The sequence below is a fragment of the Hyla sarda genome, chromosome 7 (genome assembly GCF_029499605.1).
Source record: "Hyla sarda isolate aHylSar1 chromosome 7, aHylSar1.hap1, whole genome shotgun sequence".
NCBI classification, from domain to species: domain Eukaryota; kingdom Metazoa; phylum Chordata; class Amphibia; order Anura; family Hylidae; genus Hyla; species Hyla sarda.
The window spans coordinates 72,610,345-72,637,104 of record NC_079195.1 but is presented as its reverse complement, the minus strand read 5'-3'; the positions used below and the strand labels follow the sequence as shown (position 1 = coordinate 72,637,104).

At 44.5% G+C, this 26,760-nt stretch overlaps 1 protein-coding gene across 2 annotated transcripts in view; it reads left to right on the top strand.

Moving 5' to 3' along the window:
- Nucleotides 1-671: 671 nt before the first annotated feature.
- The window catches only part of SLF2 (SMC5-SMC6 complex localization factor 2), a 58,757-nt gene continuing 32,668 nt past the window's right edge, over nt 672-26,760 (top strand). Inside the window, exons 1-6 of one of the 2 annotated variants that reach the window (XM_056529605.1) lie at nt 672-1,033; nt 16,830-16,873; nt 18,662-19,054; nt 19,187-19,284; nt 20,319-20,657; nt 23,831-23,922. In XM_056529605.1, the coding sequence (XP_056385580.1) occupies nt 939-1,033; nt 16,830-16,873; nt 18,662-19,054; nt 19,187-19,284; nt 20,319-20,657; nt 23,831-23,922 (1,061 nt within the window). In that variant the 5' untranslated portion in view covers nt 672-938. The remainder of the gene's footprint in view (nt 1,034-16,829; nt 16,874-18,661; nt 19,055-19,186; nt 19,285-20,318; nt 20,658-23,830; nt 23,923-26,760) is intronic. The other variant, XM_056529606.1, reaches the window with a different exon arrangement.

Below are 26,760 nucleotides of genomic sequence, written 5' to 3'. Positions count from 1 at the left end.
TACACACTGGTCTAATGCACATTAGAATCGCTGCACTTTTAAATCTGCTATTAATTAACAAAAAAAACTCCCACAGGGGATAGTGGACTTTCTGAGACAATTATGGCCAGGTTTCCCAACCAGGTGGCTTCCAGCTGTTGCAAAACTACAACTTCCAGCATGCTCAGACAGCCTTTAGCTGTGCGGGCAGGTTAGGAGGTGTAGTTTGCCAACCGCCAGAGATGCAGCAAATCCCCTACCTATAGGCCAGTGTTTTCCAACCAGGGGGTCTCCAGCTAGTTGTTGCAAAACTACAACTCTCAGCATTCCCAGACAGCCAAAGGCTGGAAGTTGTACTTTTGCAACAGCTGGAGGCACCCTGGCTGGGAAACACTGCCATAGGCTATGAAAGGTCATATGAGAAGAGTAATCCACTATCCCCTGTGGTATGCTTTTTTTATTATTGTGAATCAATAGCAGATGTAGGGTAGTTTCACACGCAGCAGTTTATTTTATTTTTTTAGCCAAAGTGGAATCAAAAATAATGAGAGACGTAAAGGAATGCCTTATACTACTGGATTTGGCTCAAAAACTGGAAAAAAAGTAATGCGTGACTAACGGATGGCAATAACGTTGTGTGAACGTACGCTTACTAGGACATTACATCGCCTATCCACCAGGTGTCGCTCGTTACTTTACATAGGCTTGCCATAACGTGCTTTAACGTTGTGTACGCTTCAATCGTCTTAATAAAGTTGGCATAATAAAAAAAAAAAACGCGAGAAACAAAACGGACTCGATTCCTTCATGGATCTGCCTAGCTATGGCTCGATGAGCTCCGCGGTGGATTATCGTCCCCTTCGGAGATAAACCGGAAGTGCTTTCTCCAAATTCTCCGGGGAAAGATGGCGCGAAAAGGGCTTTGGATTTAGGCGCGAAGCAGGACGGCCGTTCCCGGGATGACACGACGCGCCCTCAGGTTTAAGTTATCGCAGGTGGACGCCTCAGAAGCCCCTCTAGCCAAAACGAAAGCAGGGAAATGTGGCGGTGCCAGGTAACAGCTTTCCTCTCCCCCGCCGTTTGGTACATGGTATGCCCCGTCACAGCCATCATAGGAGCGGCTGTAAGACGGAAATAATGCGGGCACTAGAGGCCACGCTGAGACTTGTAGTCCCCTTATATCCCACAGGGGGATTGTGCAAATCATGAAAGTGGGCGTTCTGGGGCGTGGCGTAAATTACGATATCTCCTGCGAGATCCATCACGTGACTGCGATGTCCGTTGTCTCCTATGGGGAATTACATTATGGTGATAGATTGCTGGGGGCAAAACGCGCCAAAACATGTCCAGAGGAAAAGTTGCCCATAGCAACCGATCAGATTGCTTTTTCAAAAATGAAAGCAAACTGGTTGCTAGGGGCAACTCAGCAACTTTCCCTCTGAACAGGTTTTGATAAATATATCTCATTCTTTTGGGCTGTATGGTAATATTGACATCTGCTCCTTATTCTTTGATTACAATGATCCCCATATTTAAATGGGCACTGTCACCAACTTTATTTTTTGATATGTTGTAGTACTTATGTACTACAACATATCTCTAATATACTTTTATTATTATTATTTTATTAAAATGGTTTAATTTACATTTGAAAACCGTCCACTCACTCCTAGTGGCCGGCCACAGCCTGGCGTGACGTCACGCCTGAAAAAGGACTGATGCGGGCATCGGTCCTTTTTCATTCAGCCTGCGCTCGCTCCCTGCCTGTCAATCAGACAGGCAGGGAGCGAGCGCATTGGCTCCCCGGCCACTGGCTGGGAGGCCACTCCTCCCGCACATCGCCGCCGCTGTCCCTGCATGCCCGCTGCCAGACTCTGCAGTAAGTGTAATGAGGGAACGGGGTATGCGGGGGGGGGGGGGGGTAGGGTTGCCACCTTTCCCTCAGAAAAATAGCGGTCATGGGTGTGGCTATGTGGGGGTGGAGCTACAAAAGGGGAGGGGCCAGATTGCACAGGGGCTGAGGGATCAGGGGTTTAAGAAATGGCATAGGGAGGGGGGTTTAAGAAATGGCATAGGGGATTGGAGGGATACAATATATATGCGGGGGGAGTTTTCCTATATCGCACAAAAAAATTTACATTTAGAGAATACCTACCAAAACCCTATTTATGCCAGCGGCGCCGGTAGTGGTGGTGCGCGACAGCAACGCTGGCTCTCTCTGATGACGAGTGACGTCCCCCTGTGCAACGTCAGATAAACAGGCTAATCAGACAGTATCACACATGACAGATTTAGATGCACAGGCTCAGCAGACAGTATCCCACATAACAGGATTAGATACACAGGCTCAGCAGACAGTATCACACATGACAGATTTAGATGCACAGGCTCAGCAGACAGTATCGCACATGACAGATATAGATACAAAGGCTCAGCAGATAGTAGTATCCCACATGACAGATTTGGATATACAGGCTCAGCTAACAGTATCACACATGACAGGATTAGATACACAGGCTCAGCAGACAGTATCGCACATGACAGGATTAGATACAGAGCGCAGCAGATAGTTTCACACATTAAATCAGTGTTTCCCAACCAGGGTGCCTCCAGCTATTGCAAAACTACAACTCCCAGCATGCCCGGACAGCCAAAGGCTCTCTGGGCATGCTGGGAGTAATAGTTTAGCAACAGCTGGAGGCACCCTGGTTGGGAAACACTGCATTAAATACACAATTTTGCAGAGAGGTCTCACCAGTCTCTTGTCTTCACTTTCTCCTTTCCCCGGGAGGCTCCAGGTTAAGGAATGTCCGGGGTTGAGGAGGAATGGGGTGGGCAATTATTTATCCCATGGGGCCACATGAGAAACTAAAAATATTGTGGAGGGCCGGGTAGTTGTCCCCCAGATTAGGCAGCATAGTTGTCCCCCAGATCAGGAGCATAGTTGTCCCCCAGATTAGGAGCATAGTTGTCCCCCAGTTGTCCCCCAGATTAGGAGCATAGTTGTACCCCAGTTGTCCCCCAGATTAGGAGCATAGTTGTCCCCCAGTTGTCCCCCAGATTAGGAGCATAGTTGTCCCCCAGTTGTCCCCCAGATTAGGAGCATAGTTGTCCCCCAGTTGTCCCCCAGATTAGGAGCATAGTTGTCCCCCAGTTGTCCCCCAGATTAGGAGCATAGTTGTCCCCCAGTTGTCCCCCAGATTAGGAGCATAGTTGTCCCCCAGTTGTCCCCCAGATTAGGAGCATAGTTGTCCCCCAGTTGTCCCCCAGATTAGGAGCATAGTTGTCCCCCAGTTGTCCCCCAGATTAGGAGCATAGTTGTACCCCAGTTGTCCCCCAGATTAGGAGCATAGTTGTACCCCAGTTGTCCCCCAGATTAGGAGCATAGTTGTGCCCCAGTTGTCCCCCAGATTAGGATCATAGTTGTACCCCAGTTGTCCCCCAGATTAGGAGCATAGTTGTACCCCAGTTGTCCCCCAGATTAGGAGCATAGTTGTCCCCAGTTGTCCCCAGATTAGGAGCATAGTTGTACCCCAGTTGTCCCCCAGATTAGGAGCATAGTTGTACCCCAGTTGTGCCCCAGATTAGGAGCATAGTTGTCCCCCAGATTAGGCAGCATAGTTGTACTCCAGATTAGGAGCATAGTTGTCCCCCAGATTAGGCAGCATAGTTGTCCCCCAGATTAGGCAGCATAGTTGTCCCCCAGATTAGGCAGCATAGTTGTCCCCCAGATTAGGCAGCATAGTTGTCCCCCAGATTAGGCAGCATAGTTGTCCCCCAGATTAGGCAGCATAGTTGTCCCCCAGATTAGGCAGCATAGTTGTCCCCCAGATTAGGCAGCATAGTTGTCCCCCAGATTAGGCAGCATAGTTGTCCCCCAGATTAGGCAGCATAGTTGTCCCCCAGATTAGGCAGCATAGTTGTCCCCCAGATTAGGCAGCATAGTTGTCCCCCAGATTAGGCAGCATAGTTGTCCCCCAGATTAGGCAGCATAGTTGTCCCCCAGATTAGGCAGCATAGTTGTCCCCCAGATTAGGCAGCATAGTTGTCCCCCAGATTAGGCAGCATAGTTGTCCCCCAGATTAGGCAGCATAGTTGTCCCCCAGATTAGGCAGCATAGTTGTCCCCCAGATTAGGCAGCATAGTTGTCCCCCAGATTAGGCAGCATAGTTGTCCCCCAGATTAGGCAGCATAGTTGTCCCCCAGATTAGGCAGCATAGTTGTCCCCCAGATTAGGCAGCATAGTTGTCCCCCAGATTAGGCAGCATAGTTGTCCCCCAGATTAGGCAGCATAGTTGTCCCCCAGATTAGGCAGCATAGTTGTCCCCCAGATTAGGCAGCATAGTTGTCCCCCAGATTAGGCAGCATAGTTGTCCCCCAGATTAGGCAGCATAGTTGTCCCCCAGATTAGGCAGCATAGTTGTCCCCCAGATTAGGCAGCATAGTTGTCCCCCAGATTAGGCAGCATAGTTGTCCCCCAGATTAGGCAGCATAGTTGTCCCCCAGATTAGGCAGCATAGTTGTCCCCCAGATTAGGCAGCATAGTTGTCCCCCAGATTAGGAGCATAGTTGTCCCCCAGATTAGGCAGCATAGTTGTCCCCCAGATTAGGCAGCATAGTTGTCCCCCAGATTAGGCAGCATAGTTGTCCCCCAGATTAGGCAGCATAGTTGTCCCCCAGATTAGGCAGCATAGTTGTCCCCCAGATTAGGCAGCATAGTTGTACCCCAGTTGTCCCCCAGATTAGGAGCATAGTTGTACCCCAGTTGTCCCCCAGATTAGGAGCATAGTTGTCCCCCAGATTAGGAGCATAGTTGTACCCCAGTTGTCCCCCAGATTAGGAGCATAGTTGTACCCCAGTTGTCCCCCAGATTAGGAGCATAGTTGTACCCCAGTTGTCCCCCAGATTAGGAGCATAGTTGTACCCCAGTTGTCCCCCAGATTAGGAGCATAGTTGTACCCCAGATTAGGCAGCATAGTTGTCCTCCAGATTAGGAGTATAGTTGTCCCCCAGAATAGGAGCATAGTTGTCCCCCAGATTAGGAGCATAGTTGTCCCCCAGATTAGGCAGCATAGTTGTCCCCCAGATTAGGCAGCATAGTTGTCCCCCAGATTAGGCAGCATAGTTGTCCCCCAGATTAGGCAGTTTACCCCCCCCCCCCCTACACACACACACACACACACACACACACACACACACACACACACACACACACATATAGACACAGACACATAGAGACACAGACACATATAAACACAGACACATATATACACACAGACACATATATACACAGACACTCACCCGCCCTGTGCAGCAGAGGGAGACAGGATACATGGCCTCTCCTTCTCTCCCCTCCCTGCTCTGCCTATGGAGGGTTGTAAGACTGCACGGCAGAGAGAAGGCGGGGGAGGGGGAGAGAGGAGACAGGAGGTGCACGCCCCCTCCCCAGCACTGTACAATCTCTTCCTGTCATCGCACGGAGCTCTCCCTGTCACCGGCTGGTGGTGTCAGACCTGGGCATTGTACGGCCGGTCATGAAAGAAGTGCTCTTCTGGGGATGCTGCTCCGTCCGCCCCTGTCAGTGAATGAAAAATACCGGCCATTGCATGGCCGGTATTTTTCATCCAAACTTACCGGCACAGCCCGGAATGTAGATGAAAATACCGGCTGTGCCGGTAAAATACCGGCAGGGTGGCAACCCTAGGGGGGGGGGGATTTGTGATGGAGGGAACGGGGTATGGCGCGGGGGGAGGGAGACGGAGGGGACGAGCTAGCGCCGCATGTAACTAACTAATAGTTTATCTACACAGGGTGCCTCCAGCTGTTTCAATTCTACAACTCCCAGCATGCCCTGATAGCCAATAGATGTCAGGGCAAGCTGGGAGTTGTAGTGGTGAAACAGCTGGAGGCACCCTGTGTAGACGAACTAAGGGCGGAAGTCCCCCCCCAGCAGGCATCAGTGACGTGGTGCCTGCTAGGAAGTCTACCTGGTAGTGAGCACACTGCCAGGCAGACAAAAGGCATTTTTAATATAGTAAAGCAGGGAGGGGGTTAGGGATAAATTGGCAATAGGCAGGGACAGAAAAAAAAAATAGGATGGTGGGAGCTACTCTTTAACTCAAAAAGTACAATACAAAAAATATGCTTAAAGGGTACCTTTCATCAAAAAAAAACTTTTGATATATTATAGTTTAATGTATGCAGAATAACTTTCCAATTGCATGTTATTAAAAAATATGCTTCTTTCTATTTAATTTTCCACTTTGAAAAAATGACCACTAGAGGTCTCCCTACCAGTCTTTTTTTTATAGATTTCTGACTCATGCTGGAGTCCTAAATCTCAGACTGCAGCCCGGACACAGACAAGCTCAACACAGCTCCCTGGCAGCGAGCAGTGCTGAGTTTGTCTGTGTCTCGGCTGCAGTCTGAGATTTAGGACTCCAGCATGAGTCAGAAATCTATAAAAAAATAAAAAATAAAAAATAAAAAAAAAGGATTGGTAGGGAGACCCCTAGTGGTCATTTTTTCAAAGTGGAAAATTAAATAGAAAGAAGCATATTTTTTAATAACATGCAATTGGAAAGTTATTCTGCATACATTAATCTATAATATGTCAAAAGTTTTTTTGATGAAAGGTACCCTTTAAAAATGTCATCTGATCCCTGTTAACTTTTTTTTTATTTTTCCATATACAGCCGAGGTCTCAAACGGTGGCCCTCCAGATGTTGCAAAACTTCAACTTCCAGCATGCCTGGACAGCCGTTGGCTGTCCGGGCATGCAGGGAGTTGAAGTTTTGCAACATCTGGAGAATCACACTTCGAGACCACTGATATACAGGAATGTATTTGATCTAAATTTCTGGGCTGAGGTCTGTAGCTTTAATCAGTACCACTTTTTGTTCACTTTATCCATTTATTTACATTTATCCTTTTCTGGCATATGAAGTGACTAAAAACCAGCAATTTTGGTGTTCTGAATTATGAGAAAACCGTCACACACAGGTACAGACACTATATTTTTAACTACACTAACTTTTCAGCCCCTGTAGCATAGTCAAATAAAAAAAAATCCTGGAATACCCTTTAACTTCAATGAGGATCCATGCAGAAATGTTTTGTCACATCTTTTCTGCGTGGTTACATGACAACAAGAGAATGAAGGCAGCGCTTGCAGTTGATATGAGTATTTACCCCGATGGGGACAGCGCTGGGCTGATAATTAATTGGGGGGGGGAAGACCGTTATATACCGTGGAACCACCATAAGTTACAAAAAATACAGTAATACACATATTTGGTCATACTGCTCAGCCCTAATCTGATCCTCGGATCAGTGATGTCCGGCATTAGCCGCATAAAGCGAGCTTAGCTCCTGAGCTCGCTTCTTATACCTGCTGCGCCACTTATTAACGGCTGCCAGCCATGATGGGGTTAACCTCCTCCCAGCGGTGGGCACTGCTGGGAGGGGAAACAGTAAAACTCATGGCAAAGGGGCCGGACCCGGCTTCACGGAGGATGAGAATACAGGCTCCGCTGGGATCGGAGCAGGGATCAGCGGCTCCCATGCTGCGTGGCCTGGCCCCTTTTGGCGTCAGTCTTACGGTTTCCCCTCCCAGCATAATCGCAGCATTTTGCAAAGGGCAAAATGTTATATCGCAATACCCAATTATCGAGATTCGATTGGGATTGCGATATACAGGGTGGGCCATTTATATGGATCCACCTTAATAAAATGGCAATGGTTGGTGATATTAACTTCCTGTTTGTGGCACATTAGTATATGTGAGGGAGGGGGGGGGGGGACTTTTCAAGATGGGTGGTGACCATGGCGGCAATTTTGAATCCAACTTTTGTTTTTTCAATGGGAAGAGGGTCATGTGACACATCAAACTTACTGGGAATTTCACAAGAAAAACAATGATGTGCTTGGTTTTAACGTATCTTTATTCTTTCATGAGTTATTTACAAGTTTCTGACCACTTATAAAATGTGTTCAATGTGCTACCCATTGTGTTGGATTGTCAATACAACCCTCTTCTCCCACTCTTCACACACTGATAGCAACACCGCAGGAGAAATGCTAGCACAGGCTTCCAATATCCGTAGTTTCAGGTGCTGCACATCTCGTATCTTCACAGCATAGACAATTGCCTTCAGATGACCCCAAAGATAAAAGTCTAAGGGGGAGACCTTGGGGGCCATTCAATTGGCCCACGACGACCAATCCACTTTCCAGGAAACTGTTCATCTAGGAATGCTCGGACCTGACACCCATAATGTGCTGGTGCACCATCTTGCTGGAAAAACTCAGGGAACGTGCCAGCTTCAGTGCATGAAGAGGGAAACACATCATCATGTAGCAATTTCACATATCCAGTGGCCTTGAGGTTTACATTGATGAAGAATGGCCCCACTATCTTTGTACCCCATATACCACACCATACCATCAATTTTTGTGTTCCAACAGTCTTGGAGGGATCTATCCAATGTGGGTTTGTGTCAGATCAATAGCGGTGGTTTTGTTTGTTAACTTCACCATTCACATAAAAGTTTGCCTCATCACTGAACAAAATCTTCTGCGTAAACTGAGGGTCCTGTTCCAATTTTTGTTTTGCCCATTCTGCAGTACCTGAAACTACAGATACTGGAAGCCAGTGCTAGCATTTCTCCTGCGGTGTATATAGTAGTATATAGCAGTGTATACGGATACTGGAAGCCTGTGCTAGCATTTCTCCTGCGGTGTTGCTATCAGTGTGTGAAGAGTGGGAGAAGAGGGTTGCATTGACAATCCAACACAATGGGCAGCACATTGAACACATTTTATAAGTGGTCAGAAACTTGTAAATAACTCATGAAAGAATAAAGTTACGTTAAAACCAAGCACATCATTGTTTTTCTTGTGAAATTCTCAATAAGTTTGATGTGTCACATGACCCTCTTCCTATTGAAAAAACAAAAGTTGGATTCAAAATGTCCGACTTCAAAATGGCCGCCATGGTCACCACCCATCTTGAAAAGTTTCCCTCCTCACATATACTAATGTGCCACAAACAGGAAGTTAATATCACCAACCATTCCCATTGTATTAAGGTGTATCCATATAAATGGCCCACCCTGTATATTGAAGCCCTAATGGGAAACAGAATAGGCAGCACAAAATATGCAGTAGATCCCGTACATGTGAACGTACCCTTAGGGTGTGTTCACACGTACACTATCCTGCAAAGATTTCAAGGTAAACTAAATGACTGAGCACAGCTTCCAATCTTCAGTTACAAATCCTGCGCATCAAATCTGCACAGGATCGTGTACGTGTGAATATTTATAGCATATCCATAGGATACTTAGTTGTCATCTTATTTATACATTATGAATGGCACAATGCAAATGTCCCAGCTCTGTTTTATAATAAATGTATCCATTTACTAAACCAGGCAGGTCGGGAGAGGCTACAGGTCCTCGGTGAACATAAATGAGTTGGATGGTTTATTTATATATGTGACATGTTTCTGCTGCCTACTCTGCTTGCTTGTCATCCAGTATAGTAGATTATACAGTGGAAAATTAGGAATTTATTCTGCTATTCAATTTCATCTGTTGCATAGATTTTTGCAAGCCATAAAGCTAACATGATTCACATGCAGATCCATTCCTGACCCGTGTTGTTTTGTTTTCAGTTTAGTCATTGTTTTGGCCCCATGGGAGTAGCTCTTGTTTATCTGACACATAAATAGTGTACTGGTATTTACACAAGCCTCTCCGCATCTGATGCTATCTCTTCTCTACTCTTGTTGTCTCTATTTGTAAAATAAAAAATGCATGAAGACATTTCTTGAGTTAAACTTGATTCGCAGTGTATCTGCCTCTTACACTAGAGAAGGTGAAACCTTCACAACTGTGCATTGTATAATAAAGAAGGGATAGTCCGGCACTACAAAACTAAGGCTGCTGGTAGACAGGTGAGTGATGTGAGTAACATAGGGTTTCCCAGAATTTAATGTAGGATATTACGGTGCAAAAAATCCAATAGAATGCATGAACAATGATGAATAGAAAACAAGAACTGCACTCGCCGTCCATACAACGTTTTATTGATAGTTGTCAGGCATAACGAGCTGGGGAAGTAACCGGGACAGACTGTTTCACGCTTTTTCTCCCCGCTCACATCTGCACAGGCCACAGAGCGTGCCTAGAAAACTCATCCATAAATGGAAATAGGGTTTCCTACAGTATAATGTTCTAATGGTCATTGGGCCTTCCATAAAGCAGATCTCTACATACTGTTAAAAAGCACTCAGGCAAGATGGCAGCCCCTATCATAATGTACAAAAATGGGGGTGGGGGTGGGGAATTACTAATAGAAAAAGCTTAGAAAAAAATAACATATCTTAGTATCTGGCTTAGATCAGTAAGAAAAACAAAACTAGGTGATACATGCTTTTTATTTATTTTGTATTTTTTTAAACTAGCTTTGCTTTAACCTTCTCTTGGCTTCCAATACAAGGAGTCAAAGCAGGACCTGCCTGCCCAGCCAATCAGATCGAACACCGCTGTGACCAATGATTGGCTGTGCGGGCAAGTCCTGCTCTGACTCCTTGTCTTGAAAGCAGAAAAAAAGAGACAAGAAATGGGGAGACTGGGATCTGCAGGTAACTGGGCTAGGTAAGTATTCCCAGAACGCCCTTTTAGGGTCTATTCACACATACAGTATCTTGCACAATATTTGATGCAGTGTTCAGTGATTTTAGTTTACATTGAAATCTGCAGCTTTAAATCCTGTGTTTTAAATATGTGCAGGATACTGTAGATGTGAATACACCCTCAGTCTGTGTACGTAGTGTACACAATATCCTTCGCATATTTGATGTGCAGAATTTGAAGCTGCAGATTACAATGTAAACTAAATCACTGCACACATCTTCAAACATGCACAGGATACTCTACTTGGGAATAGATCCTTAACCCCTTAAAGGGGTAGTCCAGTGGTGAAAAACTTATCCCCTATCCTAAGGATAGGGGATAAGTTTGAGATCGCGGGGGGTCCAACCGCTGGGGCCCCCTGCGATCTCTCTGTACGGGGGCCAGGCTCTCCGCCGAGATAGCGGGTGTCGACCCCCGAACGAGGCGGCGGCCGACACGCCCCCTCAATACATCTCTATGGCAGAGCCGGAGATTGCCGAAGGCAGCGCTTCGGCTCTGCCATAGAGTTGTATTGAGGGGGCGTGTCGGCCGCCGCCTCGTGCGGAGGTCGACACGCCCCCTTCCAGCGGGCTGTCGGGGCTCCGTACAGGAGATCGCGGGGGGCCCCAGGGGTCGGACCCCCCGCGATCTGCAACTTATCCCCTATCCTTAGGATAGGGGATAAGTTGCTCACCACTGAATCACCACTGGACTACTCCTTTAAGGACTACGGGCGTATGGGTACGCCCTGACACCCTGGTACTTAAGGACCAAGGACATACCTGTACGCCGTTGGTAATTCCAGTCCCCGCCGCTCGCCGAGCGGGACCAGACTGGGATGCCTACGGAATGCGTACAAAGCCCTGGGGAGGTCCTGAGACCCCACCATGTCGGGGATCACCGATCTGATCGGCGATTCCGGGTCAATCTGGTCACCGGTGACCGGAAAATAGGGTGATTTGTGCAGTCCAATCGGCACCATTCACCCTTGCCCAGCAGGAGTGAGGTGGCACTGGTGCCACCTCACAATCGTCTTGATTAGTCGGCCAGACTGGCCTACCAATTGCCCGTCCAGCTGGGCGGCATCGGCTGTGGAGGGAGGGGGTGATCAGGGGTGCGGCGTCGTCCCAGCGGTCTTCGACAGTCTTTGGTGGAAGGTTCTAACAGCAGGAGGTAAGCGCTTTTTGCCTCCTGCTGTTGCCTAGCAACAACTCCCAGCATTCCCTTTGGCTATCTAGGCATGCTGGGAGATGTAGTTATGAGGCATGCTGGGAGCTGTAGTAGTGTGCCTCCAGCTGTTGCAAAATTACAACGCTCATCATGCCCTTCGGCTGTTAGCGCATGCTGAGAGTTGTAGTTTTGCAACAGCTGAAGGCACACTGGTTGTGAAACGCAGAGTTTGTTACCTAACTCAGTGTTTCGCACCAGTGTGCCTCCAGCTGTTGCTAAAGTACAACTCCCAGCATATCCGGTCTGTCAATGCATGCTGGGAGTTGTACTTTTGCAACAAAAGGCTGGACATGCTGGGAGTTGCAGTTTTGCAACAGCTGGAGGAAAACTGGTTGTGAAACACTGAGTTAAGTAGCAAACTCTGTTTTGCAACCAGTGTGCCCCCAGCTGTTGCATAACTACAACCCCCAGCATGCACGGACAGCCAAAGGGCATGCTGGGAGTTGTAGGTTTGCAACAGCTGGATGTCCCCCCCCCCCCCCCCCCCCCATGTGAATGCACAGGGTACATTCAAACAGGCAAGGGTTTACAGCAAGTTTCCCGCTGCAAGACTGAGATGCAGCAAATTTTCCACTGCAGCTCAAACTCCTAGCGGAAAACTCGCTGTGAACCCCCGCCTGTGTGTGTGTGTGTGTGTGTGAGAATGTACCCTAAAAACACTACCCTACACTAAGACATAATAAAAAGTTAAAACACTAATATACATATACTCCTACAGTTAACCCCCCCCCCCCCCCCCAAATATAAATGAAAACATCTGGTACGGCAGTGTTTCCAAAACGGAGCCTCCCACTGTAGCACCCTGTTTGGGAATCACTGGCTTAGAATACCCCTATGTCCACCCTTATGCAAATCCCTAAGGTAGGCTTCAAATGCGCATGGCGCTCTCTCACTTAAGAGCCCTGTCGTATTTCAATGCAACAGTTTAGGGCCACAATATTTCCGTACTTGGAAGAAATTGCCTAACACATTTTTTTTTTTATTTTTTTTTCCCCTCTCCTTTTACCCCTTATGAAATGGTAAAGTTGAGGTCTACTCCAGCATGTTAGTGTAAAAAAATATATATTTTTTTTACACTAACATGCTGGTGTTGCCCCATACTTTTCATTTTCACAAGAGGTAAAAGTAAAAAAAAGTACCCCAAAATTTGTAATGCAATTTCTCTTGAGTACGGAAATACCACATATGTGGACGTAAAGTGCTCTGTGGGCGCACAACAGGGCTCAGGAGTGAGAACGCAATGTACATTTGAGGTGATTTACACAGGGGTGGTTGATTTTACAGCACTTCTGACATAAACACAAAAAAAAAAAAACACCCACATGTGACCCCATTTTGGAAACTACACCCTTCACGGAATGTGGGGGTATAGTGAGCCTTAAAGGGGTTATCCAGCATAGGGTGATTTTAGTATGTACCTTGCAGATAGTAATGGACATGCTTAGGAAGGATCTCCACTTGTCTTGGGGCTAAATGGCTATGTTGTGAGATTACCATAACACTGTGGCTAGCTGTTTGTGAACCAGTATTTCCTGTTTGACTTTTCTTCTTTTGACTACAAATTCCACAATTCCATCTTCCTCCCTCCCACACATCGGCCACCCCACCCATTGAAACATAAATGAGCTGCATCCATTCAAATCAGTGTGGTTTTCAATCAGGGTGACTACAGCTGTTGCATTAGTTGCAGATTGATCAGACAGGCTCCTTGTCATCAGCTGACTAGTGAGTCAGGTCTCGGCCGCATTGCAAGCTGGGGAAAGACAACAGTCCTTTTTGTATGCTGGCAAAAATAAATATTGGAGTAAAAATCACAGAAGAATTGTGAGAAAACCGTCACACACAGTTACAGACACTATATTATGAACTACATTAACTTTACAGCCCCTGTAGCATAGTAAAATAAAAAAAAAATCCTGGAACACCCCACAGATGTCTGAAGAATTTTCATTAAAGTTGAATGTGAAAATAAATTTTTTTTTTCACTAAAATGCTGGTGTTATCCCACATTTTTCATTTTCACAAGGGGTAATAGGAAAAAAAGCCCCCCAAAATTTGTAACCCCATTTCTTGTGAGTATGGAAATACCCCATATGTGGATATAAAGTGCTCTGCGGGCGCACTACAATGCTCAGAAGAGAAATTTGGAGAGAGAATGTGTCTGGAATTTAAGGCAATGTGAGTTTACAAAGCCCCCATGGTGCCAGAACAGTGGAACCCCCCACATGTGACCCAATTTTGGAAACTACACCCCTCACGGAATGTAATAAGGGGTACATTGAGAATTTACACTCCACAGGTGTCGAACAGATTTTTGGAACAGTGGTCCATAAAAATGAAAAATAAAATTTTTCATTTTCACAGCCCACTGTTCCAAAGATCTGTCAAACGCCAGTGGGGTGTAAATGCTCAATGCACCCATTGTTACATTCTGTGAGGGGTGTAGTTTTCAAAATGGGGTCACATGTGAGGGGGTCCACTGTTCTGGCACCACGGGGGGGCTTTGTAAATGCACTTGGCCCCCGACTTGAATTCCAGCCAAATGCTCTCTCAAACAGCCAAATGTGGCTCCTTCTCTTCTGAGCATTGCAGTTCGCCCGCAGACCACTTTACAACCACACATGGGATCTTTCCATACTCAGAAGAAACGGGGTTACACATTTTGGGGGCATTTTCTCCTATTACTACCTTGTAAAAAATTATAAATTTGTGGGGGGGGGGGGGGGGGAGCATTTTAGTGAAGAAGAATTTTTTTTTTTTTTCATTTGCACATCCGACTTTAACAAAAAGTCGTCAAACACCTGTGGGGTGTTAAGGCTCACTATACCCCTTGTTACGTTCCTTGAGGGGTGTAGTTTTTTTTATTGCTGTTCTGGCACCATAGTGGCTTCCTAAATGCCACATGCCCCCCGAAAACCATTTCAGCAAAATTTGCTGTCCAAAAGCCAAATGTGATTTCTTCTCTTCTGAGCATTGTAGTGCACCCGCAGTGCACTTGACCTCCACACATGTGGTATTTCCATACTCGGAGGAGATGGTGTTACAAATTTTGGGGGGCATTTTCTCCTATTACCCCTTTTAAAAATGTCAAATTTTGGGGAAAACCAGTATTTTAGTGAGAAAAATAAAAAAAAATTCATTTACACATCCAATTTTAATGAAAAGTCATCAAACACCTGTGGGGTGTTAAGGCTCACTGTACCCCTTGTTACGTTCCATGAGGGATGTAGTTTCCAAAATATTATGCCATGTGTTTTTTTTTTTTTTTTTTCTCTCTGTTGTTCTGGCACCATAAGGGCTTCCTAAATGTAACATTCCCCCCAAAAACCATTTCAGAAAAACTCACTCTCCAAAATCCCATTTTCGCTCCTTCCCTTCTGAGCCCTCTAGTGCAGCCACAGAACACTTTACGTCCACATATGAGGTATTTCCTTACTTGGGAGAAATGGGGTTACAAATTTTGGGGGGATTTCTCTCCTTTTACCCCTTGTAAAAATTCAAAAATTGGGTCTACAAGAACATGCGAGTAAAAAATTAAGATTTTGAATTTTCTCCTTCACTTTGCTGCTATTCCTGTGAAACACCTAAAGGGTTAACACACTTACTGAATGTCATTTTGACATTCTTATAATAGGGGCATTTATGGGTATGAAAAATTCAGATTTAGAATATTTTGTGCAAAATTGAAAAATTGCTGCTGAACTTTGAAGCCCTCTGATGTCTTCCAAAATTAAAACATGTCAACTTCATGAGGCAAACATAAAGTAGACATATTTTGTATGTGAATCAATATATAATTTATTTGGTATGTCTATTTTCCTTACAAGCGGAGAGCTTCAAAGTTCGAAAAAAGCAAAATTTTTTAATATTTTTATTAAATTTCGGAATTTAGAAATGATGCAAGTATCTGTGAATATTTACCACTATGTTAAAGTAGAATAAGTCACGAAAAAACAATCTGAGTCAAATTCACAAGTAAAAGCATCACAGAGTTGTTAATGCATAAAGTGACAGTGGTCAGATGTGCAAAAAAATGCTTGGATCCTTAAGGTGAAAATGGGCTTGGTCCTTAAGGGATTAAAGAGTACCTCTCATGATGTTGTTAAATTTTATATTTCCCCCCCCACAGTTCACTGCCCCCATCATGATGAACCACCCCCTGCCTTTATTTTTATTATTTGTCAGTTTTCTACCTTGTTATTGCTCTGTATTTTCTGCTCAGTCAGATTCACACACTGGAAAGGGGCGTTCCCCAGCAGGCGTGACATCTGAAGCCATACAGGGGAGAACTTCCTCCCTCACTCTGCTACACACAGCCCCGAGCAGTTTAGTTTGTGAGATGAGCTATGATTGGCTAAGGCTGCACCCTTCCCCCCCCCCCCCCCCCCCCTCAGCATTTCCTGATTTCAGACTTCTGCCAGGCCAGAAGGAGTCCGTCTGTGCAAGAGATGGGGAGATAAATGTGAGCTGGACAAGTAGGGAGACACCTAGTGGCAGATTTTAAACACAAATAAAACCTAGAAAAGTCATTATTTTTAAACAAAGTACATTAGTAATATTGTTTATTAACCATAAGGAGTGCAATAGCAAAAATGAGTTTTAATGAGAGCCCATTTAAGCATTTCTTTTTTTGCAATATTTACTACATAACTAGCAACCATTCACAGCTAAATTCAAAAACCTCATGCGACTTGACAATCTATGAGAAGAATGCCTGGATAGGACTGCAGTTAAGTCGCATTAAAGAGAAAACATTAGCCATCAAGGAAAAAAACATTAGCAAACAAAATAAATAAATATATATATATATATATATATATATATATATATATAGCAAACAAAATAAATATATATATATTTTTTTTTTTTTGGCTACATCATTGTGTGGATATGCCATAACATATACTATATACAACATTATATGTGTCTTTTTCTTTGCAGAAACCACCATATCACAGAATTCTTTAAGCCATCTAGCAAGCCGGGTATGTATGTTTATCGTTTGGAACACATCCTATATTGTAGACTGGTTTTCCAGCCTACCTTTGCTTTAGGATGGGTCATCAATATCAGATTAGTTGGAGTCCAACTCCCCGCGCTCTTGCTGACCAGATGATTTTAAGGAACACGACAACTAATGCCAGCGCTGTGGCCTTCTCACCAATTACCTGGCACAACTCTGTATATCTGAAGGAGGCTGTATCTGATATTACAGCTTGTCCCATTAAAGTTGGTTTTTATCCCAAATGAATGCAGTTTTTGGAAGGGATCGACCGATTATCGGTTTGGCCGATATTATCGGCCGATATTCACGATTTTGGGCGTTATCGGTATCAGCAATTACCTTGCCAATAATGCACCGCCCGCTTTAAATCAATGATCTGCAGCAGTGTTGCGGGGGGATAAATAGCCGATAACTTATACCAGAATATCGGTATAAGTTATTGGCTATCGGCCCTAACCTCCACAGATTATCGGTATTATGGTCACCTGGTTTGTCTCATTGCTGTGAAAGCTCTTACCTGACATCAGATGTCTTTGATAAGTCCGCCCCTTTATCCAAATTTTTAACTTTATTAAAGCGTTTTAAAATCTGAATATTGCATCCCAGCTCAGGCCATATGGCCTCTTCTGGTGCAGCCCATGTGCGTATTAGGCTGCGTATTTGCTGCTGCTGAATTTGCTACACATTGACTTCAATGGGTAGACAAATACACAGAAAAATTACATGTGTGACCCTTCCCTTAGAGTACATGTAGTATTTTGTATTGCTGACATCTGTTCCTGGCTGCCATAAAGGGGTACTCTGGTGGAAAACATTTTTTTTTTTTTTTTTAATCAACTGATGCGACAAAGTTAAATATTGGTACATGACTTCCATTAAAAAATCTTCCAGTAGTTTTAAGCAGCTGTATGCTACAGAGGAAGTTCTTTTCTTTTTGAATTTCTTTTTTGTCTTGTCCACAGTGCTCTCTGCGGACACCCAATGCCCATGTCAGGAACTGTCCAGCATAGTTTTGCTATAGGGATTTTCTTCTGCTTTGGACAGTTCCTGATACGGGCATCAGGTGTCAGCAGAAAGCACTGTGAACAAGACAAAAAAAAGAATTAAAAAAAAGAAAATAATTTCCTCTGTAGCATACAGCTGCTAAAAAGTACTGGAAGGGTAAAGATTTTTAATAGAAGTAATTTACAAATCTGTTTAACTTTCTGGCACCAGTTGATTAAAAAAAAATATAAAATGTTTTCCACCGGAGTACGCCTTTAAGCTCTCCAGGCATGATGGGAGTTGTAGTCTTGTCACATTTTGGGGTACACTGAACGAAAGACTGTATTTTGTAAGAAAATTGTAATCAAATCTCTTTCCTAAAAACAGGGAGGAATTTGTTTCTGTTCTTAAAGGAGTACTCTGGGATATAAAAAAAAAAAAGTTTCCCTAATAAGTGTCAGATTGTGGGGGACCCCCCACGATCTCCTGCACGGGCCCTAGCTCTCCTTCTAAATGGAGCATGTCGGCCACCACACAAAGTGGCAGCCAACATGAACCCTCTATGCAACTCTATGGGAGAACCGGAGATTCCCGAGTGCTCTCTGGCTCTCCCATAGAGATGCATGGAGGGGGTGTGTTGCCCGCTACTTGGTGTGGTGGTTGACACGTCCCATTCCAGGACCCCCTGCTATCTGACACCTATCCCAGAGTATTCCTTTAAAGCATATCCCTTCAAAAGCAAAATACCCCTTTACAAATTTGTCATATTATTTTTTCCCCACAGATGCACTTATTTCTGCCTTAAAAGAAACGGTTAACAGTGATTCATTGAACCTGCGGTCTCAAGATGATGAATCTTGGAATAAAACTTCAAACACGTTTCAGGGATCAAGAAAAATCTTAATTCCCTCAGCAAATGCGAACCTCAGCCTAAGCAGCAACAAAGAAGATAAGACAATTGTAAGAAAGTTTGAGACATTTTGTCCAAAATGTGGAAGGAGTTTACTGTCTCCAAGGGTGTTTCTGAAGAGACTTATCTTGCCCGTCAACTCAAAGGTTTATTTAGATGGCAAAGGAGGGTATAAAATATTTTCAGGTGATTTTAAGGCCGTTCATGCTTTCAGCGCCGATACTGGTCTGCACTCATCATCCATAACATGTGGGTCACGTTCTAGAGGTAAAAGTGCACTTACTAATTTGGGGAGAAGTCCGTCGTTTAATGACCGACACTTTGATAATATACCTCAGACTACAATGTGCAGGCGTAGCAAGTGTTCACCTTTAAAATCTCTTAATTTATTAACATCAGATTTGCAGGCACCCCTTGACATGTGGCAGGATGAACTAACACAGAAGAACCTAGTTGTCAATCTAGGGGCAACTGGGTCAGATCAGTTTGGTCAAAAGGTATGACTGTGTGCAACCTGATAGTAGTGTGTAGAAGTGTTTTGTTTCTTTACTTAATCACAGGGTTCATGGCGTTGCGGCTGTATAATGTTCCGAGTTCACCCTATAGCCTTTACTCTTTAAATGCAACAATTATTGAGTCAACTGGATATATTTTGTTGATATGCCTACAGCAGCCATACAATGATTTCACTGAGATCTGTATATTGTTGGAAAGTGGTTGTCTCATTGGAGATGTGGTCTCCAAACTGATGCCTTTCCCGCTGTTGCAAAAGCACAACTCCCAGCATGCCCGGACAGCCAACGGCTGTCCGGGCATGATGGGCGTTGTGCTTTTGCAACAGCTGGAAGGCCTCAGTTTGGACACCATTGCAAATAGCTGATTATGCTAGTGAAAGCCATGGCCTAATAGTAAAAATGGACTAAAGCAGGATAACCTGTCTAGTCCTTTTGTTCATTTGGTAGATATACTCCTCTTCCTATTCGCAAGCCTGGGCTGAACGTGTATATATGTATATATATATATATGTGTGTATATATATATATATATATATATATATATATATATATTGCTGTCAGATGAGTAGACGGCCATCTGTTTGGACAGCTTAAAGGGGTACATTGCTCAGACGTCTTATCCCCTATCCAAAGGATAGGGGATAAGATGTCTGACTGCCGCTGGGACCTTGCGTTCTTCATGCAGCACCTGGCATTCTAAACAGTATATCTGGAACACTGGGTTCCGTGGCGGGAAGTGATGTCATGCCACGCTCCCCCCATTCATGTCTCTGTGAAGCCATCATGCCACATCCCATTGGATAGTGGATAAGAAGTCTGTGGTCAGCATACCCCTTTAACCTAAGATGTTATGCAAAAGCATGGGTAGATTTTGCTAAAATCGCCTAAACATTTTCCATTCTGTCCATCGGCATCAATAGTTGTTGCATTAGCTTTTGCAGATCCGTTTCCATATTGCAGTGGTGATGGTAGTTTTTAGTGGGACTTGAATTTCTCTTGCTTATTTTTTTTAACAGGTAGAAAACATCATTTCAAGCCCCAGTGTAGTTGAGAATGCCCTTTTGGCATCCCCAGCACTTAGTGACTGTCCTCCGTTATCTGACGCTTCTGATGAAGACAGTGTAAAGGCAATGAGGAGACGAACTCCTCAAAGAGCTCTTTGGAATGCCTTTGATAGCGATGAATCATTCACAGGCGTTTCCTTAAGTAGCAGTGATGATGAGGAAGAAGTGGAAACCTTTAAACCATTAGATGAGATTTTCAACATGGCATCTAAAGCGGTTTCGGCAACCCCACAGAACCATAACCTAGACCGCTCATTTGTTTCCTCATCACAGTCTTCATTTGGAACTCCAGTAAGTCTGGCCTTATATTAAAGTGTAACTGTCACTTTATTGGTTTTTAATCTACAAAATTATAACCAATTGTAATAATTTTTTATGTATATTTGTGTTCACTGTCCCTTCATGTTGGAAAATCCCTGTTTAAACAGCACCCCCTCCCCATACATACTGTTAGCTGTGAATTGACAGTAGCAGGGTGATGGCACATCTGCACTGCGTATACTCTCTTCTAACATTTGGTAAACCTTTTTAGAGCGAGCACCAGGAGAGCGTAATGCATCCTTTGCTTATGTCACTTTACATAACACTTAATAAAACGGAAGGCGTGCTGATTAAACAGGGATTTTCCCAAAGAAGGGGATAGATAACACTCATAAAATACATCGAAGTCCTTATATATAGTGGTGCATCTGAATGAAATTTTTGGTCCGAAACCAAAATTTAAGATTTGCTCGGTTGAAAACAGAAAAGGACTTGCCCAGACCATTTTTTATATGCATATGTAATCTGAAAAACCAATGCAGGACTCCAGGATAGTCCAAAAACGTAATCATGTATTTCATCAAAGTGTAACAGCGACATTTCGACTCTCTCTAGAGTCTTTTTCAAGCTGTCTGGAGAGGGTTGAAACGTCGCTGTTACGTTTTGTTTGATGGAATACATTTTATTGATTACGTTTTTCACTATCCTGGAGATGCTGAATTGGTTTTTGGGATTTTGTATACTATATGTACTTTGTGGGCCTTGCCCTTTACAATTGCCTGCTCCCACCTCCGGAGAATTTTGCTGTCTTTACAAGAGTGCTGCTGTATATGATATATATACACACTATAATAAGCAGACACGATGGCGCAGCACTCCAATATGATGAGGAAAAAAAGACTTATTGGCTCACACCACAGCAATGTTTTTGTCCTCTCACAGGACCATTCAGGCTTTAAAGTGCTCCTGTGAGAGGACAGAAACGTTGCTGTGGTGTGAGCCAATACATCTTTTTTTTCTTCACCATATTGGAGTGCTACGCCATCGTGTTTGCTTATACTAAATGGACTTTGGGTCTGGGATGCTGGCACCATGCATTGATAGCGATAAGTAGAGCTGCAAGATTTTTTTGAGGAATTATATACAGTCATGGCCGTAAATGTTGGCACCACTGAAATTTTTCAAGAATATGAAGTATTTCTCACAGAAAAGGATTGCAGTAACACATATGTTGCTATACACATATTTATTCCCGTTGTGTGTATTGGAACTAAACCAAAAAAGGAAGGGGAAAAAAAGCAAATTGGACAAAATTTCACACCAAACTCCAAAAATTGGCTGGACAAAATAATTGGCACCCTTTCAAAATTGTGGAAAAATAAGATTTTTTTCAAGCATGTTTTTATTCTCCTTTAAACTCACCTGGGGCAAGTAACAGGTGTGGGCAATATAAAAATCACACGTGAAAGCAGATAAAAAGGAGAGAAGTTCATTTAGTCTTTGCATTGTGTGTCTGTGTGCGCCACACTAATCATGGACAACAGAAAGAGGAGAAGAGAACTGTCTGTGGACTTGAGAACTAAAATTGTGGAAAAATATCAACAATCTCAAGGTTACAAGTCCATCTCCAGAGATCTAGATTTGCCTTTGTCTACAGTGTGCAACATTATCAAGAAGTTTGCAACCCATGGCACTGTAGCTAATCTCCCTGGGCGTGGACAGAAGAGAAACAGAGACATAAAAAAGCAAGACTACATTTTGCCAAAATGAACTTGAGTAATCCAAAATGCTTATGGGAAAACACCTTGTGGACAGATGAGACCAAGATAGAGCTTTTTGGTAAAACACATCATTCTACTGTTTACCGAAAACGTAATGAGGCCTACAAAGAAAAGAACACAGTACCTACAGTTCATATGGTGGAGTTTCAATGATGTTTGCGGGTTGTTTTGCTGCCTCTGGCACTGGGTGCCTTGAATGTGTGCAAGGCATCATGAAATCTGAGGATTACCAACAGATTTTGCGTCATACTGTACAGCCCAGTGTCAGAAAGCTGGGTTTGCATCCAAGATCTTGGGTCTTCCAGCAGGACACATAAGTCAAAAAGTCCCCAGAAATGGATGGCAACAAAGTGCTGGAGAGTTCTGAAGTGGCCAACAATGAGTCCAGATCTAAATCCCATTGAACACCTGTGGAGAGATCTTAAAATTGCTGATGGGAAAAGGCGCCTTCCAATAAGAAACCTGGAGCAATTTGCAAAGGAAGAGTGGTCCAACATTCCGGCTGAGAGGTGTAAGGAGCTTATTGATGGTTATCGGAAGCGACTGATTTCAGTTATTTTTTCCAAAGGGTGTGCAACCAAATATTACGTTAAGGGTGCCAATAATTTTGTCCAGCCCATTTTTGGAGTTTGGTGTGACAGTATGTCAAATTTGCTTTTTTTTTTTTTCCTCCCTTTTTTTTGTTTAGTTCCAATACACACATAGGGAAGAAACATGTGTTTACTGCGATCCTTTTCTGGGAGAAATACTTTATTTTCTTGAAAATTTTCAGGGGTGCCAACATTTAGGGCTATGACTGTATATTAGTTTTTGTATAATTATATTTTTATTTGTAATTTCATGATTTTAAAGTCTGAAATGAAAAACTTCAAGTCAGTAATAATATAAACACTGTTTTATTACATAACACAAAAATTGGCCATTAATAAAAATGTAATAAAACATACTGATGCAAAATGGTAAATTTAAATAGGTACTTCAGTTATCCACACAATAGGCTCTTCAGCTGCCCCAAACCAAAAAACTACTACTCCCAACATGTTGCACTATAGAGCAATGATCTGCAACCCGTGGCTCTGGCAGTCAGGGCATGTTGGAAGTTATAGTTATACACTGGCTGCACAGCCACAGGTTATGATTCCCTGCTATGGCTGCACTCTGATACTGTAAGTTAAAAATGTATTATTTTATTAGGCAATCTGGGGACATTGCTAAAAAAAAAAAAAAAATTATAATATATGAATATTTTTTTATTTCCCCTACTACAAGACACACCCACTCCCATTTTATTTTATTTTTTCAGCCAACATTTTGGTGCATCCCTAGTTATTAATGACTTATATTTTGTAAAAATATAAAAATATATTAAATATAAAAATGAATTGTTTTGTTGGTTCATTATAATTTCTCTTTATTTTAAAGGTAACCAAAACTTTCCAGTCTAATTTGCAAACCCCTTTGCTGTATGTTAATAACTTGGATCGGCTAGTGAAAGAACACGAGGAATGCAAAAGGTTTGTCAAACAATTTGCAATTCTGTATTTATTGCGATTCGGTTTTGACATGTCGTCCAGAGTTGCATAATCTCGTGCTTCTTTTGCTCTTGAGAGGTAAACCTATTTAGGGCAGGTTTTCTTTACCTCATTAAAATGACGGGAGTTAGGCCTACTGTACAGTAAACAGTGGTTCAGTGTATGGCCGGTGGAAAAAAGTGAGACTTATAATCCGCAGTTTTTCCAGTACTTATCAGCTGCTGTATACTACAGAGGAAATTCTTAATTTTTTGGATTTCTTTTCAGTCTGACCACAGTGTTCTCTGCTGACACCTCTGTCCATGTCAGGAACTGTCCAGAGCAGGAGAAAATCCCCATAACAAACATGTGCTGCTCTGGACAATTCCTAAAATGGACAGAGGTGTCAGCAGAGAGCACTGTGGTCTTGACAGGAAAAAAATCTAAAAGTTAAAGAATTTCCTCGCTAGAATACAGCCGCTAATAAGTACTTTTAAGGATTAAGATTTTTTTTTAAATAAAAGTAATTTACAGATCTAACTTTCTCTATCGGCTCCATTGGGGGACACAGACTGTGGGTGTATGCTGCTGTCTCTAGGAGGTGTGACACTATGGCAATAAAAAAAGTCGGCTCCTCCCAGCAGGATATACCCGCCATCAGGCCCTGAGCTAATCAGTTTAAGCTTAGTGTCTGAAGGAGGTGGACATGGTCTGGAATTCTCCAGACCAGGTCTTCCGATTTTTTGTTTTCCTAGTATAGGGACATGTTAGTTTATTTATTTATTTATTTTTTTTATTCCTTTTTCTTTTGTTTTCAGGTGGGGACTCAGGGACTCGGGTTCCCTTTTTCCCCATTGCGAGTAAGGGGGCACAGACATTGCGTATATGCGCTGTTCACCCCCCCCTCGCCAAAGGTCAGCACCTGGGTTGGTACCTCATGGGTCCGGGTCCCCCTATTTTCCTGCTCTCCTCGCTCGTGCATAGCAGCCAGGCGTGATGCAGGTAACTAAAGCTGACTGAAGACTTCACTGAAGACTCCATTAGGTAAGTTCTTCTGACTGAGGTAAGTACTTTTCTTCTTAGGTACAGACTTGCAACCTCTGGAGACCCCCTGTTTTTGGCCCACCTTTCAGGTTATGGGGCTGGCTTATACAGGGGCTGGAATTTTATTCTGGGGAGCAGTGGCATTTCAGGGGGCATGTAATCTATTTTTGACATTGGGCACTTCACTGTGTGTGTGTGTGCTTCTTGCGACTATGTCCGCAGCGCCTTATATGCGGCTGTTAGCCGCGGCGCTGGTACAGGCCGGGCGCTCACTTCACTCTCACTTCTCCGGCAGCGCCTTATATGCGGCTGACAGCCGCGGCGCTGTTTCGGGTCGGACGCTCTCAGCGCCGGCTTACTTTCGCTTTCTCCCGCAGTCTCTGCCGGCGTATAGGCCTCCCGCTCTATTCCCCCGAGCGCATATGCGGCTGACATGTGTGCTCGGGACAAGGAGCGGGTGCCATTACAGCTTCTTCTCGGCAGTCTATAGCTCCGCCCACAGGGCGGTCGGAGCTCTTCAGAGGCGCGAAGTAGCCTCCAATCAGCGCTGTGGGCACGATTTTCAGTTAGGAGGGGCCAAATTAGTTAGTGCCTCTGCTTCAGGCACGCCCCTCTCTCCCTATTGGCTGGCACTCTATCTGCAAGGAGCAGAGTTCTCCTCACTGTAGCTGCCTGGGGACACAGACTAGGGTGAGAAAGTCCCTGTCTCTGTTCTCATTATGTCTGTACCCAGAGCTGTTCCTCCCTCTAAACAGAAACCTGGAACGTCAGTGGCTTATTTTGTCTGTAAGCACTGTAATACCAAGATGCTTGACTCTGCCGAGTCCAATTGCCCTGCCTGCTCCACTGATCTCCCAGACCCCCTGGTACCCCCTGATGCCCTTTCGGATTCAGCCGCTCCACCAGCCAAGTCTCCCGTTCGGTGGCCGAGGCCTCCCAGGAAGTGGTGTCCGCCTTGTGGGGGTCTTCCTTGCGCAGGACCTCTGAGAGGGCCCACTCCTCGTCTCCACATACTTCACGCTCTCACAAGCGTACTAGGGGTGCCTCGTCTGACTCTTCCATTGAGTCTTCAGATAGACGTGGGAGTTCCCCTCGTGGATCCTGCCCTCCCCCGTCATCTGGGCACAAACGTCGCTCCTCCGGAGGACGTTCTCGGAGTCGCCGCTCTGCCACGCCAGAGCCGTGTACCCGCTCAGGGTCGCCCCCCCTCCAGGACTGCCTCTACTCCTTCACATTCTCCTGGTGAACTGGCAGATGAGGCTTCCGAGCCGGCATCTGACTCAGAGGACCGCTCGGATTCAGTTGAAATGGTGAACTCATTGGTGACAGCCATAAGAGACACCTTTCACTTAGAGGACCCAGGATCTTCGGATGTCGCTCCAGGAGTATCCTTTCATCGTGCTAAGCCAGCACCTCAAAGGTTCAGCCCTCATGCTGACTTTGACGACATTCTGGAATCTGCATGGTAACATCCAGACAAGAGGTTCCCGGGAATCAAGACGATTGATTCAAGAACGTTATCCATTTGACAAGGACTTTGTCACTAAGGTGGTTTCCCCTCCCTCTGTGGATCCACCGATCTCCCGGATCTCTAAGGCGACTACACTGCCACTGGCAGATGCTGCCTTCAAGGATTCCACGGACAAGAAGGTAGAATCCTTAGCGAAGTTTGCCTCTGAAGCAGCTGGCTCTTCTCCTCTTACCATCTTTGCCTCGACATGGGCAAGGCCCTGTAGGAGTGGTGCCAAAAGCTCCATCAGGATATCTTAGCGGGATCCCCCCCCCCCCCCCCCCCAG